The following is a 16,541-nucleotide window of genomic DNA, read 5'->3' on the forward strand; positions in this document are numbered from 1 at the left end:
TTTTTGATAGCTCAGATAAGATAAATTTGTCCTGTTTTCAGTCAATATGATTGTGTAAATTTCTCTAATTTCATTCAGTAGTATTTGAATAGGAAGATCTTAGACTAGAAGAGGATCATTGTGTAGAAGAGGAAGATCAGAGATCAGAGATTTAAAGCCAGAAGGGACATTAGAAGTAATCATCTCCAGATCCCTCAATTTAGAGAAAAGGAAACCACTATTTTCTCCTTTATATAATATTGTCACTCTGGGATGGTGACAGTAATCTAGCATTGGGGTTTATTGAGGCATGGATAGTAGTAGGAAAAGGGGACAAGGATTCAAAAATAAGAAAATGGTATAATAATATTAAATTGACTAAGCTCAGGTGAGACTGGGAAGAGAAGAACATGAAGTCAAAACAATGAATATAGCCTAGGAGAGTATTTAGGGGTGGAGAAACTGGTAGCAATAAATAATGTAGATTTAAGAGGAATGAGGTATATAGAGCAATATGAAGGTATGATATGATAAAGAAATTTGAGAAGTCTTCACTATGAAAGGAGCACATTTGTGAGTGATGGAGAGATCAAGAATGTAACCATCCTTCTCTGGAGCTGAGGTTCAGTAGTATGAAACATTGGAAATCCAGCATATTTGAGGGAAGGTCAAATGTTATCTCCTAGCATTAGATTGTTGGTTGTTTTCCTTCATTCTCAAAGAAGACTAAAATAATATCACTATATTAGAGTCATATCAGTGTGTCTGACTATGGCTGATCAGACCAATATGAGCTCAGAATGTTCTGCCACAGGTTGGACAGAAATAGATCTCTATGAACATTTGGGATGGAGTCTCTAACTTTGCATACCTCATGTTTCTTGAGCTACTTCAATTCTGCTTTGCTCATAGAGCATAGTACCTTCTCTGATAATGGCACACCATATTGATCTGTCCTGTGCCAATGTCTCCCATGTCTTACAATCAATTCTAAAATTCTTAAGAGAAAGACATTGAAAGTATTATTATATCACTTTTTCTGTGAGCCTTGCCTTGTGTGAGTTGTCCATAAAATAGTCTTTTTGGCAAGTGTTTGGAATTCAAACAATGTGACCAATTCAATGGAGTTGTGCTCTCTCCAGTAGAGTTGGAATGCTTGGCAGTTTAGTTCAAGAAAGGTCCTCAGTATTTGGTATCTTATTCTGCCAGGTGATCTTCAGAATTTTTCTAAGACAATTCAAATGGAAGTGATTCAATTTCCTGCCATGGTGCTGGTAGACTGTCCAGATTTCAGACATACAACAATGAGGTTAGCACAACAGCTCTGTAGTGTAAAACATCAATATATGACATTCTTGTCCAGATTCTGGACAATGGACAATGCTCTTCAGTTTTCCCATCCACCGGTGGAATAAAACAAGGCTGTGTGCTTGCTCCCATGCTTTTCAGTATGAAGTTTATAGTCATGTGGTCAAATGCTTTCAAGGAGAACAAAAATGGCATCAAAGTCAGCTACTGCACTGATGGTAAATTCTTCAACTTGAAAAGGCTACAAGCCAAAACTAAAGTGTAGGGAGTATTAGTGTATGATTTTTTATTTGTAGATGATTGTGTATTCAATACAGCCTCTGAAGCTGAGATACAACAAGGTATGGATTGATTCTCTGATGCTTGTACTAATTTTGGGTTAAAAATTAACATACACACATACACACATACACACACACACACACACACACACACACAAACCACAGGTACTCCATCAGCCAGCACCACACCATCCATATGTGAAACCATCAGTTACAGCAAATGGAAAAGTTTTGAATACTGTGGATAAGTTCACTTACCTTAGCAGTATACTTTCCAGGAATGTACACATTGATAATGAGGTTGATAAATCCATTGCCAGAAGTAGGTCAGTATTTGCAAGGCTTCAAAGAAAAGTGTGGGAATAGTAGTATTAATGAAGAGTAAGAGCAAGAATTGGGAAGGAAAAGAAGACTAAGCCATGTATAGAACTCCTTCAAAAATGAGGGAAGATGACCTTATCTGATAAATAATTGCCACCATGTTCTGGATTGGATGATATATGTGGCTAGAATGAATTTCAAAGGAGAGATGGCTGGCTGATGGTTGAGAGAGAGAAGGTCTTGAAATTAGGGGGAAATAAAGAATATGCTGACTGTTCTTTCAAGGTCATTGTTCAGGGGCCATTAAGGAAAGTGCAAAAAAATATAAGCAGGGAACTGAGGGGAACCAGGTTTCAATAAGTACCAGAATATAGATGTGAGCACAAGAGGAAAATGTGTGCCATAAAGAGAAGTTTGATAACAGTAACATGTGGAGTCTAGAAGGTACAATAGAACTAGGTTTTTAAAACCAACAAAATAGATAAAACCTTGGTAAATCTGATTAGAAAAAAGAAAGAGGAAAATCAAATTGTTAGTCTTAAAAATGAAAAGGGAAAACTTTGCACCAATGAAGAGGAAATTAGAGCCATAATTAGGAGTTACTTTGCCCAACTTTATGCCAACAAATTTGATAACTTAAATGAAATGGATGAATACTTTCAAAAATATAGCTTGCTCAGATTAACAGAGGAAGAAGCAAACTGGTTAAACAGTCTCATTTTAGAAAAAGAAATAGAACAAGCTATTAATCAACTCCCTAAGAAAAAATATCCAGGACCAGATGGATTTACATGTGAATTCTACCAAACATTTAGAGAACAATTAATTCCAATGCTATATAAACTATTTTAAAAAGTAGGGATTGAAGGAGTCCTACAAAATTCCTTTTATTACACAAACATATTACTGATACCTAAACCAGGTAGGATGAAAACAGAGAAAGAAAATTATAGATCAATCTCCCTAATGAACATTGATGCAAAAATCTTAAATGAAATAGTAGCAAAAATATTACAGAAAATCATCTCCAGGATAAGTAGGATTAATACTAGGAATGCAGGACTGGTTTAGTATTAGAAAAACTATTAACATAATTGACTATATCAATAACCAAATTAACAAAAACCATATGATCATGCAAAATAGATGCAGAAAAAGCATTTGATAAAATCCAACATCCATTCCTATTAAGAACACTAGAGAGTATAGGAATAAATAGACTTTTCCTTAAAATACTCAGTAGCATCTATTTAAAACCATCAGTAAGCATCATATGTGATGGTGATAAACTGGAACCATTCCCAATAAAATCAGGAGTGAAACAAGGTTGCCCACTATCACCATTACTATTCAATATTGTATTAGAAATACTAGCTTCAGCAACAAGAGATGAAAAAAAGATTAAAGGAATTAGAGTAGATAATGAGGGAACCAAATTATCACTCTTTGCTGATGATATGATGGTATACTTAGAGAACCCCATAAATTCTACTAAAAAGCTATTAGAAATAATCCACAACTTTAGCAAAATTGCAGGATACAAAATGAATCCACATAAATCCTCAGCATTTTTATACATCACTAACAAAATCTAACAGCAAGAGATACAAAGAGAAATTCCATTTAAAATAACTGTCAATAGTATAAAATATTTGGGAATCTATCTGCCAAAGGAAAGTCAGGAACTATATGAGCAAAACTACAAAAGACTTTCCACACAAATAAAATAAGATCTAAACAATTGGAAAAAGATTAAGTGCTCTTGGATAGGCTGAGTGAATATAATAAAGATGACAATACTACCTAAACTAATCTATTTATTAATACTATACCAATCAGACTCCCAAGAAACTATTTTAATGACCTAGAAAAAAATAACAACAAAATTCATCTGGAAAAACAAAAGGTCAAGAATTTCAAGGGAACTAATGAAAAAAAAAATCAAACGAAGATGGCCTAGCTGTACCTGATCTAAAACTATATTATAAAGCCACGGTCACCAAAATCATTTGGTATTGACTAAGAAATAGACTAGTTGAACTAGGAAACGAATGGGAACTATCTGCATTTTTGTTTTCTTCCTGGGTAATTTTTACCTTCTGAATCCAATTCTCCCTGCGCAACAAGAGAACTGTTCGGTTCTGCAAACATATATTGTATCTAGGATATACTGCAACATATCTAACATATATAAAACTGCTTGCCATCTAGGGGAGGGGGTGGAGGGAGGGAGGGGAAAAATCGGAACAGAAACGAGTGCAAGGGATAATGTTATAAAAAAATTACCTTGGCATGGATTCTGTCAATATAAAGTAATTATTAAATAAAATTAAAAAAAAAAAGAAAAGAAAAGAAATAGACTAGTTGATCAGTGGAATAAGTTAGGTTCACAGGACAAAATAGCAATCTAGTGTTTGACAAACCCAAAGACCCCAACTTTTGTGATAAGAATTCACTATTTGACAAAAACTACTGGGAAAAATGGAAATTAGTATAGCAGAAACTAGGCATGGACCCACACTTAACACCATACATACACCAAGATAAGATCAAACTGGGTTGGACAAATATTGGAGGGGATGCAGAAAAACTGGGACACTGATACATTGTTGGTGGAGTTGTGAACAGATCCAACCATTCTGAAGAACAATTTGGAACTATGCTGGAAAAGTTATCAAACTATGCATACCTTTTGATCCAGCAGTGTTACTACTGGGCTTATATCCAAAGAGATACTAAAGAAGAGAAAGGGACTTGTATGTGCCAAAATGTTTGTGGCAGCCCTTTTTGTAGTGACTAGAAACTGGAAGTTGAATGGATGCCATCAATTGGAGAATGGCTGAGTAAATTATGGTATATGAATGTTATGGAATATTATTGAAATTACCAGTAGGATGAATACAGATGAATACAGAAGGGACTTACATGAACTGATGCTAAGTGAAATGAGCAGAACCAGGAGCTCATTATACACTTCTGATGGAAGTGGCTATCTTTGGCAATGAGAGGATTCAATTCAGTTCCAATTGATCAGTGACAAACAGAACCAGCTACACCCAGTGAAAGAACACTGGGAAATAAGTGTGGACTGCTTGCATTTTTGTTTTTCTTCCTGGGTTATTTTTGCCTTTCTAAATCAGATTTTTCTTGTGCAACAAGAGAACTGTATAAATATGTTCACATATATTATATTTAAGATATATGTTAACATATTTAACATGTATGAGACTGCCTGCCATCTAGGGGAGAAGGTGGAGGGAAGGAAGGGAAAAGCTGGAACAGAAGTGACTGCAAGGGTCATTGTTGAAAAATTACCCATGTGTATGTTCTGTCAATAAAAAGCTATAATACAAAAAAAGAAAAATTAAAATTAAAAAAAAAAAAGAAATAGGTTTTTATGGTTGAAGAGACAAGGTTAAGGGGAATAAGTTTAAAAGACTGGAAAGTGATGGCAGGGGTACAGACATGATTTTTGCTTTGGCAGCTAGGGATTCTTTTAACACTTGAATAGGAAAAGTAAGAATCTGTGAGTCATAGGGAATTTATTCTTTTTAAATAGACTTTCACTTTTAAGGATCCAGTGAATAATCAGGTAAGTGAAGTTCTTTTAAGTGTGGGAGACAGATGATTTGTACACCCTGAGGAGAGTGGGCAATGGGAGGGGACTTAATGTCAGAAGCTGGAGTCCTGAGTTGCATTGAGGAGGCAAAAGGTGAAGTATATAACAGGTTCTAGGAGATGAAAAGTAAGCTATATAATATGAACCTAGGAGAGACTTGCCACTGTGACAGCAAAACAAAATGAAATTGAATCTGATATATGTGTGTTAAATATCACCCCCATTTTTAAAGCCTAGTGGTTGGTACTAGTTGAAAAATATACTCAAATTTAGCTATAAATGTCCCCCCATTGAGAGCAGTCTCCTCTTTTAGTCCCTGTTTTCCTAGCACTTACAGAATAAAAAGCAAAAGCTTGTGAAGTGACCCATATCTAGGATGCTTCTGAATTTAAAAAAAAAATGGTAAAAGCATTTAAGAATCGGAATAAATAGTTTTAGCAGCCAATTTTGGTGATATGCTCCCTCCAAAGGGTTAATAATTTAATTTTCTCTACTAATGTCAAATCTGTCTTTAATTTTTTAAAAATTAAATACTAGAAAAATGGTTGCATTTATATGTTTTATTAAAACCAAGGCTAGGACAGTATGTCATTACACAGGAAAATTTTCCTTTAAAGTACTGACAGATTCTGGGATAGTATTAGAAGAAAAATTAGGTTTCCATATTGTTTTGCTGGCTATTCTCCAAGTAAAATTGTGATAAGTTATTTTTAAACCTCCAGTTCAAGGTATTGTTTTGCTTTTTCATTATAGCCAAACAATGTGTCCAGCGTCAAAACTTCAAAATGTAGTCATTGTTACAACCACAAAAACACCACCTGTAAATGTGATTAGTGAGCTGTCATGCTTAATAAGGTTATAACTTAGTTGGATGGAAACAGTGTCTTTACTTTTACTTTAGTGTATTAAAAATATTCTTTAATATTTTTTAAGGTAAAGTCTTTGAAATGAATCAAATTGGTCTGCCTGTAACTATTTGTACCACAGAACAGAAAGAACAAGATATATTTATGAGCAGATAATTAGTCAGAACTAATTGGATCATGGGAATCAAAAGTCAAGAATCCTGGATAGATTATGGGTCAGTTTCCATAATATGTTAATGTCTTAGATATATTGTAACCATAATCATCTTATTTTTTTTGCTAAGGAAGACCAGGTAAAAAATGTAACTAGATCAGCAAAATACATCAGTATTATTAGGAAAAATTATCAAAGTACATAATTTAAATATTTGCTTTCTATTTATCTACTGAATATTGGTCAATAAAATTATCACCATAGATGATGCTTTGATTATGGTAAAAATATCATTTGTTAGAATAATAAATATATTTTATATCAAATTGTTATTCTGTGTCTTCCATAATAATTCCCAAGTTTTCCTCAAGGCACTTAATAATTTCTAAGTCTATAGCTTTCTTCAAGGTACGCAGATCTTTTTTTTTAATCATGTTTTCTTTCTCCTTTTTTAGACCACCTCCATTCCAAACCCTTTATTCTTCTCAAATTAATTTATTCTACAGCAGCTTTTCTCAAATGTTTTGTTCTTAAAACCTCTTTATACCCTTAAAAATTATTGAGGACCTCAGTAAACTCTGAAAGTGATTGGAGACCCCAAAGAACTTTTGCTTGTATGATGTATAGCTATCAATGTTTATCATATTAGAAATTAAAACTGATAATTTAAAGTATTTATCCATTCATTTACAAATAATGTCAATAACATATTTTAACATAAAGAACATTTTCATAAAAATAACAACTTTCCAAAACAACAAAAAAAATAAGAACAGTGGCATTGTTTTACATATTTTTGAACATCTCTTTAATGCCCAGCTTAATAGAAGACAGCTGGATTCTCATATCTACTTCTGCATTCAATCCATTGTAATAAGTTGATTTAATTGAAGCATATGAAGAAAATCCAGTTTGAAAGGGAAAGAATATTTTAATAGGCAAATAATGTAGTTGTATTATTATGAAAAAAGTTCTGACTATATATAGGAACTCCCAGGGGTCCATAGACTACACTTTGAGAACCACTGTTCTACAATGTATCACCTTTTATGTTATTCCTTACCCCTCATTTCTGCTTTTATACTTCCTTCCAAACTGCCGTATAACTGAAATGGTAGACCATTCTAGTACACTAACATGTTTCTATCATTATTCAAAATGCTCCTAAAATCTTACCTCTAATTCTTGACTGAAGCCTTTTTGGCTTCTAGAGTTAAGTCCTCTCTAAACACATAAAGTTATTACACATTTTTATTTGTATTAATCAGGTTCTTGTAGACATGTCTATATTTCCTTTATGATTTTATCTATGAGTTATCTTAATTGTAATATTGTTGGCTCTCTTGGATATAAATCCTTTAGAACAATAAAAATTTAATCTAAATTCTAGGTAAAACCTAGTGCAGTCTATATAGTATTTAAATATAATTTAAATAATAAAACCCCCAAATTATTCTATATATGAGAAATATCTAGAATATGTTCTAAAATAAATAATAAAAGTAAGTAAATTCTTTTTAATGACCATAATGGGATTTTTTTAAAAAAAAATTAAAGTACTCATTCAATTTAACACAAAAATTTGCATTTATAACATACTTTTCGTTTTTTGCCTTCCCCCCATGTAAGATCATGTAATCTGATCTTTTAAGCTTATGATTTCCATGCTATAATTTAAAGAATAAGAAAGATAAAATGACTGTACTATTTTACTAGATTTATGTGCTCAAGGACCATCATTAATCTGTACCATTGAATAACAATGCATTCTCTTTCATTCTATTTACTTATCTTCTCTATGTATAGAGAAAAATGTTGTTTTTTTTTTTTTTTGTATAGAGAAGGATTTGTTTTGCTAAAAACAAATCCCAAGGACTGAAGGTTAAAATATAAAGAATAGAGTTTTATTTGATATGCTTTGTCCTTAAGAGATTTATCAGGATTCTGAAAAAAATATATTGTACTAAAATTTTACTATGTTTGAGTCCATGGCAAATAGTTTTAACTTTATTAAAATTCCATTTTTTTCCTCATTCATCCATCATAAATTCCTCTAAAAAGTGACTGTGCAAATGATAAGAATTTCTTCCATTTAATGACAAGTTGACAGAGAGGTTTGGAAGTGTTGCCAAATTCATAAGGAAGTCAATGTAGCAGCAGAAAAATACCATATGTTAACTTCTTTCTACTGTTATTTGTTATTTGATGTTCTAAGACATAGCACTTTAAATAATTTTAGTTGAGGGAGTGTCTTCTATTGAAAGGTAGGAAATTGTTTATCAAGAAAGTGTCTGGGGTGTCTTCTATTGAAAGGTAGGAAATTGTTTATCAAGAAAATGTGTAGTATAAAAAAGCACAGATAAAATTTTTCTTTAAAAGTATGGTTAACAGTAGCAATGGTATTAATTGTTAGGAATGTGTTTTTTTCATTTATAGAAATTTAAACAAGAACTAAAGGATTTTCAGTCTTTTTCTTATCTACTCATGAGAAATTTCCAACATCATTACCAAGATTATCTTTCTCAAATAGTGGATGCTATTCAAGGAGCACAGATGGAAAATGAGAATCTGCAATGTAAGTCTCATTACCTGCAAATACAAGTTGGGTCACTTGAGTCCAAAAAACATTTCTGTGAAGAATGTAACTTTATTATTATGATCGTTTTCCTTTTAGACCATACTGATTTCAGAAGTTTAAAGAAGATTACAAAAATCACTTGAACCTGAGTAATTAATTTTCATGCATGACTTCCAAATTACTTTGCTCTAAACATGGAACAAATTATAGATGCCATCTTCCCTTTCCCTGTCCCACCCTACCCTCCAGCCATTGCTAATGGAACTTGATCAACTCACTGTAGATTTTAGTAGGAATATACTACTTTGGTAAGGGAAAATAGAGCTGAGCAATTTTCTGGCATCTGAGAATGGGCTGCTTAGTTTTAAATTTTAGGGTTTTTTTGTGTGTATAATGTTTTATATTTAATACTGCACATTTCAGAATATGTCTTCCTTTCACCATCCTCCTTAAAATCATGGTAAAGTAACACAAGGAGTCCTGATTTGTTACTGTAGAAAGTAGTAAAAACTAATGAACGCATTGTATTTTGGAGAGAATCTCTTCCCAACATTGTTTTTTACATTTTAAACTCTGTATTTATAATTATCAGACATTCAAAGATCCTCCCAGTTAAAAAAGGACATTATTAATCATCTCTAATCCAACCTTCTCATTTTGTAGATCTAGAGAAATGAAGTGGTTGCATCTGCTCTAAAAATGTTTCCATTATTAGCCAATTTAGACATGACCTGACTATTTCTAAAATCAGAACCTTTGGCAGATTGTCTCAAGGCATAGAGAAACAAAATTACTGCTTAAGATCATATAAATCAATGGCCAAGATAGAATTAAAACTTTGACTTTCTTATGGAAAACAAAGAAAAGAAATAAAGCCTGGTGTTGCAAGTGAAATTTAACAAAAGGGTAAATGAAGACAATTCTTTGAGTAAGATAACATTTATTAGCAAGTGCCTGCTGCCTGTCTATAAATGGATCAGTATTTAGCCTCCATTTATACCAAAGACCCCAAGCAAAGGATAGTTCTCCTTTTGTAGGTTTGGGTAGATGATATCATATGGTTGAGGACAACATGAGGACATCATCTGGTTGAGATGTAAGGAACAACATAATTGGTTGGAAGTATGGTGATAGGGGCTATTAATAATTACCTCCTGAAAGCACAAATACGACACAAAAATACCAGACATCCTTGAAGGTTAGTTTGGCGGTATAAAGTATATTAGAGTCCATTTTCTTGTGTTCACATGTATTCTTCAAGGTCAATCAAAGTTCTTGAGGCAAGAATGGATAAGTGATTAACAGGAAAAATGGGTTTTAAAACTTAACTACAGTTCCATTGAATTTTACCTAAATTTGGAAGATAAAGAACCATAACAAGCAGTAATAGGACAAAAGTAATCGCAAGCACAATAATCTTTTCACTGGTAAACATTCTGATCTGTCATGGTCAGAATGGACATTCCTAATGCAAAGTCAGGATTTGAATAGCCTTGGGGCATTGAGGTTCTAGGGAAAAGCCAAAAAAATTCATTTGTTGCATCGTTTTTTATATTTCATTTCACCTGATTCAACTTTTTTCCTCTTCATGATAAGTTTAATTGCCATAAGTGCTTTAAATATTTCTGGATCTCAAAACTATTTTCTAAGACTAAAACATTATCTTAGATCTGGCCTAAGTATAAAAACATTCCCATTTTTGGACAAAAAATAAAAGAATTCATGCTATATGACCCTGAGCAAGTCATTTAACCCAGTTTGCCTCAGTTTCCTCACTTGTAGAATCAGCTAGAGAAGGAAATGACTTCTACTCCAGGATCTTGGTCAAGAAAACCCCAAATGGGGTCATAGAGAATAAGACATGATTGAAATAACAACAATAACAACAAAACAATTCATGAATAATGCTTGGTAAAAAAGTTAATAATAATGTCACAGCAGCTAGACAATTACTTAGTTTGAATGGCTTTATTATCCTGTATTACTGGGCTCAAGAAAGATTATTTTACTTTTTTTCCACTGCCAAAATAAATATTCTGATCTCTGATTTATAGTCAAAACTCTACTCCGAGAGAACAGAAATTATATTGCCTCATATATAAGGATAGTTAAGAATTTAAAGGTCAAATGATAAGGAAGAAATGCTAAAGTCTTTAAGCATAATATATCTATATGTGTATATAATTCTTAAACTGAATTGAACTGACTTTCTATTTCCTGTCTAAATTTTGCTTATAAAATTCTTTCAGTTTAGTTTTACTTCCTTTTTACCCTTGGGAACAAATCATCCTTACCCCCTCAGATTCAACAACTAAGATTAAATGTAACATTGACTTTAAAGACCACATTTTCTCCCCCAGATAGTCTGACAATGCTTTTAAGTACAAATTCCTTTTATTGTGACTTTCTATACTTGTCCATCAAAATACTTTGTGTCAACACTGTCCCAAAACTCAACCTCTCAGTACATCTTTTCGTACATATTTGTTAAACACCTTATTTCATGCAGAGCACACTGCTAGAGTTTGGGGAATATAGAATTATAGGTTAGTACCACATGGTATAATATAAGGAGTATTTAATTCAAAGTCAGAACTCTCAGATGTGAACTCTTTCTACTATATAACTACCTATGTGAACCTTGATAAGAAGGGGCTTAATAAATCTTTATTGATTTACTTACCCATCTTATTACTTTGATTAGACATTTTTTCATGGAATTTGATCAATGCGTCTAGATAATGTTTATTTGGGGAATGGAGATTGAACCTCTTTGGTGAAGAACAGAATGAAAGCTTTAGACTTGTAAGCTCTTGGACAATGAGAAAGAGTATGTCTCTGTGGTGAAGTTCCATGTCTATATTTGTGTCCATACTTTAAAATCTGAACTTACTCTTTTATTCTTCACTTAGAGGAGAATGATTATAAATCTGTACCATGTTTTCAAATGAATGATGCTAAATATAAAGTAGCAGCCTCAGCATCATTGATCATCATCATTAGCATTCTTCTTGTCTTATATGGCAATGCAATGTTGATGAATAATAATGGCTAGCTTAATAAAATGTTCATTATGTCTTCTATTATAAAGTACAAATACAAGTTTTGAAAATGGTACTGCTTAGAAATTAGTCTAGCAATTTCTGAGACATCTGACCTTAGTGTATCCTAAACAAGAGGCAAGATTCACAAGTTATTATCAAGATCAGCTTCTACCAATCGCATCTGAGAGACAACGTGTCCAAGGATAGGGGAAAGAGCATCCGAGTTAAATCCTAAGATTTACATTCAAATTCTCTCTTTTTCTCTTAATATAGTTAAATGATCTTGGACAAGTAATCTCATCTCTCTGGCCTTTGTTTTTCTCTTTGGTAAAAGGAGGAAGATATATTCAAAGACCTGTAAGATTTCTTCTAGCTGCAAAGCTATTATCTTATCATTATCATTCTGTGACACACATTTATTACAGCTGAGTTTCTTTAGTACTCTTTTGCCTAAGATTTTGAGCAGCTTGACAGAATTTATAGAATCTCTCTCTCTCTCTCTCTCTCTCTCTCACACACACACACACACACACACACACACTTTCTCCTCATTCTCTCTCTCTCTCTGTCTCTCTCTGTGTCTCTCTATCCCTTTATCTTTCTCTCCCCTCCCTTCTCTCTCTTCTTCTTTCCTCACTTCTCTGTCTCTCCGCTACTCAACTCCAATGAACTCCAACCTGTCCCCTGTACTCTCTCTCTTTCAAAGCTTCTCATATCTTAATATGTAATATGATTAGAACCAATCTCACAAACACCAGCCAGCCTTTCTTTTCTTTTACATACATGCTGACCATTAGAAGATCCAATATGGGAAAGGGTTTTTATTGTTTGGGGTGAATTATTACAACTCCTACATTCCTGCCCTTATAGTTCAGATGTCCTATTGATCTCTTGCTATGTTAATTTTAAGCGAGTTGAGTGACAGAAGTGCTCAATCTGATCACCTTGGCTCAATATGAATTTAGGAAATATAATTAATTCTGGAAACAATTATGTCACCATATTCTCTTTTTTGTTGTTGATCTGTTTTCTACAGGTTAATGTAGAAAATAGTGTTATTTTATGAAAAAAATTTATCTAAGTTTTTTTTAATAGAATTTTATATAAAATATCAAGGAAGGAAATAATTTAATGATGGATTTTTTTGGACAGGAAATGTTTAAATTGTATGGAAATTTAATAACATACGGCATATTTAAACACATATTGCATATGGCACAATCAGTTTTTCTGTTCTGAGAAAAACATTTTTTTAAAGCTCTGTGCAATCTTTGATTTTCTCAATATCAGGAAATGCAGAGCATTATCTTCAGTTTTCTTATTATATTTCATTATAATTCATTTAAAGGCCAACTAATTGAAATAGTAGATAGAGTACTGGGCCTGGAGTCAAGAAGATTTGAGTTCAAATTCAGCTTCAGACACTTACCAGTTGTGTGACCCTAGGCAAGTCACTTAACCCTGTTTGCCTCAGGTGTCTATAAAATGAGCTGGAAAAGGAAATGATAAACATCAGTACCAGGAAAACCTCAAATAGGGCTACAAAGAATCAGAAATGACTGAAAAAATAACTTTTTTAAAACTTTGAATGATATTGTTGTTTTTTTCCTATTGAGACCCAAAGTATTGTTACTTGTCTCCTTGCTCCATAATCATCATCCTTGAACCCTTCTCAGCCCAATCTACATTTTTGTAGAAATCTAACATTTCTCCTAAATAGAAGAATGATCTACTTTTACCATTTTGTCCAACTTTACTACTCAGTTCATTCCACTAAGTAGGCAATTGTCACTTAGATCTAGTTGACCCAGGAATTTCAGAACAAATCTTATAACCTTGACATCTTAAGTGACAAAAATATAAAGATCACCATCACAAAATGAGCCAGGTAGAATTCAGTTGGAATTAAACCCAGCAGACTTGTCTGATCCAAATAGTTTGTGTGTGTAAATTTCTACAGGTCGGCTTTTATTTTAATGTTCAATTTAAAAAAAAATTTTTTTTTCAGTATTACAGGCAAGAGCAATTGATCTTGAACAGTCTTTACAGGAAATAAATGGCCGCTACCAAGTTGAAAAAAAGAAGAGAAAAGCACTTCACAACAATCTGGTGGTAAGCATCTGTGATTAGTCATTAGTTAGTTACTCTACCAATATAATAGACCAACACCAATATTTATATGACACATTAGTGTTCAAAAACATCTGGAAATTCTAGTTCTCCTTTTCTTTCCTTGATAGATTTTTCCAGTTGCTTTTCCTCAGATTTATTTTTTAAAAGTCTTGTTTGTTTTGTTTGTTTTAAGATATTTTGCTCATTTACTTGATCAGAAAATTTCTGAAATCTGGCACTATTTAAGATTTAAGTTTCAATTTACCATCTATTATTTGTTACTCTTTGCCAAATTGGGGGATTTATTTAATGACTGGCTCTTAACCACCATGATTGGCTCTTAACCACTGGCTCTTAACACTTTTGTGCCTTAGATAAGAAATGTCCCTGCTATTTTTCATTTGTGTACACCGTATTTGTGTCAGGTTCTTTGTTTTCCCTTTTTTCTAAAGTCAAACCATTCTGTCTTTTCTGGAGGTCTAAAAACAAGTGGTTCTCAAAGTGTAGTCCAAACAATCCTGGGGGTCTCTGAAACCCTTTCAGAAGATTTACAAATTAAAAATTACTTTTTGTTTCTAATATAGTAAATATCCATAAATATAACCCACATAAACAAAAACTCTTTGGACAAATCCTCAATAATTTTTAATAATAATAATAATAATATATATATATAAACAAGTATGTATATAAAAGTTTGAGAACTAGTGGTCTAAAGCATAGCTGCTTACATTCTCACTGCAGAAACATAAGGCCACACAGGACTTTGGATATTTTGTACTTTAGTTTATTTCATAGTTTGTAATGGCCAAAGTCATTACCTACTGACTGGTCTACTAATATTCAGCCTCTCCATACTAAATCAACTAAACCATACTAAACAAATTAGACTGAGTTTTGGAATGGGAGTTCAGTCTGTCTTTAGGATCAGATCTTCATAAGGATTAATGTTGAGGACTCCCCAAAAGGTAATGATGAAATACATGGTGGTGAAATATAGATTGCATCACATCAGAGAATGGCATGACATACATCTTTAACAAGATATATGACCAGAAAAAGAGAAGAAATAAAATTATAGCAAGTTCAAGGGTAAAATCATGTATATGAGTGAAAGAAGTATTTATTTAGTGTTTACCATGTGCAAAGAATTGTGTTAAGCCTTGAGAATACAAATAGAAAAGTAAGTCAGTCGCTGTCCTCAAGGAGCTCACATTCTATTTGGGGGTAGGATAAGGAGGCTGGGGAGATGAAAACATGTGAAATGTTTTGGCTGCAAATCAGATGGAGAGAAGTTTCATGGTTCTTAGGGTACAGCAGCAAAGCAGATGGTGATATTTCCTCTTTAACTAATAAAATCATTTGACAAAGTCAAGGACTTTGATCACAAGAACTCTTTCCTTCTCCTTCAGTAGCTATAGTTATAATTCCTGCAGATACAATTGCCAAACTGTATCTCTACAAAATGATGACTGAGGATATTGTGCTATTCCCACAGCTTTCAGGTTCAAGATCTTTAGCTTTCTCCATCAGTGTTTGAAGGGACAGCACTTCTCCAAGATAGTGGTAGTGATATGACTTGCCCTGCACATGTTATTTCTTATCTCTCCCTAAATGTTCTGAAGTTCATCATCATTCATATAATGTCAAGAATGCTAGAGAGATGTCTCCAGCCCATTGTGTCTGAAGATGAGGTCATGGACAAGTATTCCACAGGATGAGATGGATAGCAATTGACAATATAGGAAAAAAGACTCACAATTGAACAAGATCCATTGAAATATGAAAATTCTTATCATTATAGTATGTGACATAATTTAAAATGCCATAAAATCTATTTAAAAATCTAATGTTTAATCTTCTAATTCTTTTTTTTTTCTCCTGAGGCAATTGGGGTTAAGCCATTTGCCCAGGGTCACAGCTAGGAAGTATTAAGTGTCTGAGACCAGATTTGAAGTTCAGGGCTGATGCTCTATCCACTGCACCACCTAGTCGCTTTAATGGTTAATCTTTAAAGAAATATCTGCTTAGAAATCTATGTCTCAATCTTTAATGCTTCCAAGATTCATAATTTTGCTAGGATGCATACTTCTTTCATCAAGGCAGATTGCAACCCCTCTTTTCTCAGTGGATAGAATTCATGCATGGTTGCATCGAGAAAATGTATCATCTTTTGCCCAATCTGTTAATGAGTTTTTCTAGGCTCAGCTAAGTTGATCCTTATGTGAAAAATACAACATGCATTGACCAGTATTTGCAATTTATTAGGAACTGGATAT

The 16,541-nt window shown here is 33.0% G+C and overlaps 1 protein-coding gene across 1 annotated transcript in view; it reads left to right on the plus strand.

Annotated features, from left to right (window-relative positions):
- The window catches only part of KIF25 (kinesin family member 25), a 109,000-nt gene that overhangs the window by 19,800 nt on the left and 72,659 nt on the right, over nucleotides 1-16,541 (plus strand). The window contains exons 4-5 of the mRNA XM_051998135.1: nucleotides 8,965-9,103; nucleotides 14,159-14,262. Of these exons, the coding sequence (XP_051854095.1) occupies nucleotides 8,965-9,103; nucleotides 14,159-14,262 (243 nt within the window). The remainder of the gene's footprint in view (nucleotides 1-8,964; nucleotides 9,104-14,158; nucleotides 14,263-16,541) is intronic.

This window comes from Antechinus flavipes, chromosome 4 (genome assembly GCF_016432865.1).
Source record: "Antechinus flavipes isolate AdamAnt ecotype Samford, QLD, Australia chromosome 4, AdamAnt_v2, whole genome shotgun sequence".
Classification (NCBI taxonomy): domain Eukaryota; kingdom Metazoa; phylum Chordata; class Mammalia; order Dasyuromorphia; family Dasyuridae; genus Antechinus; species Antechinus flavipes.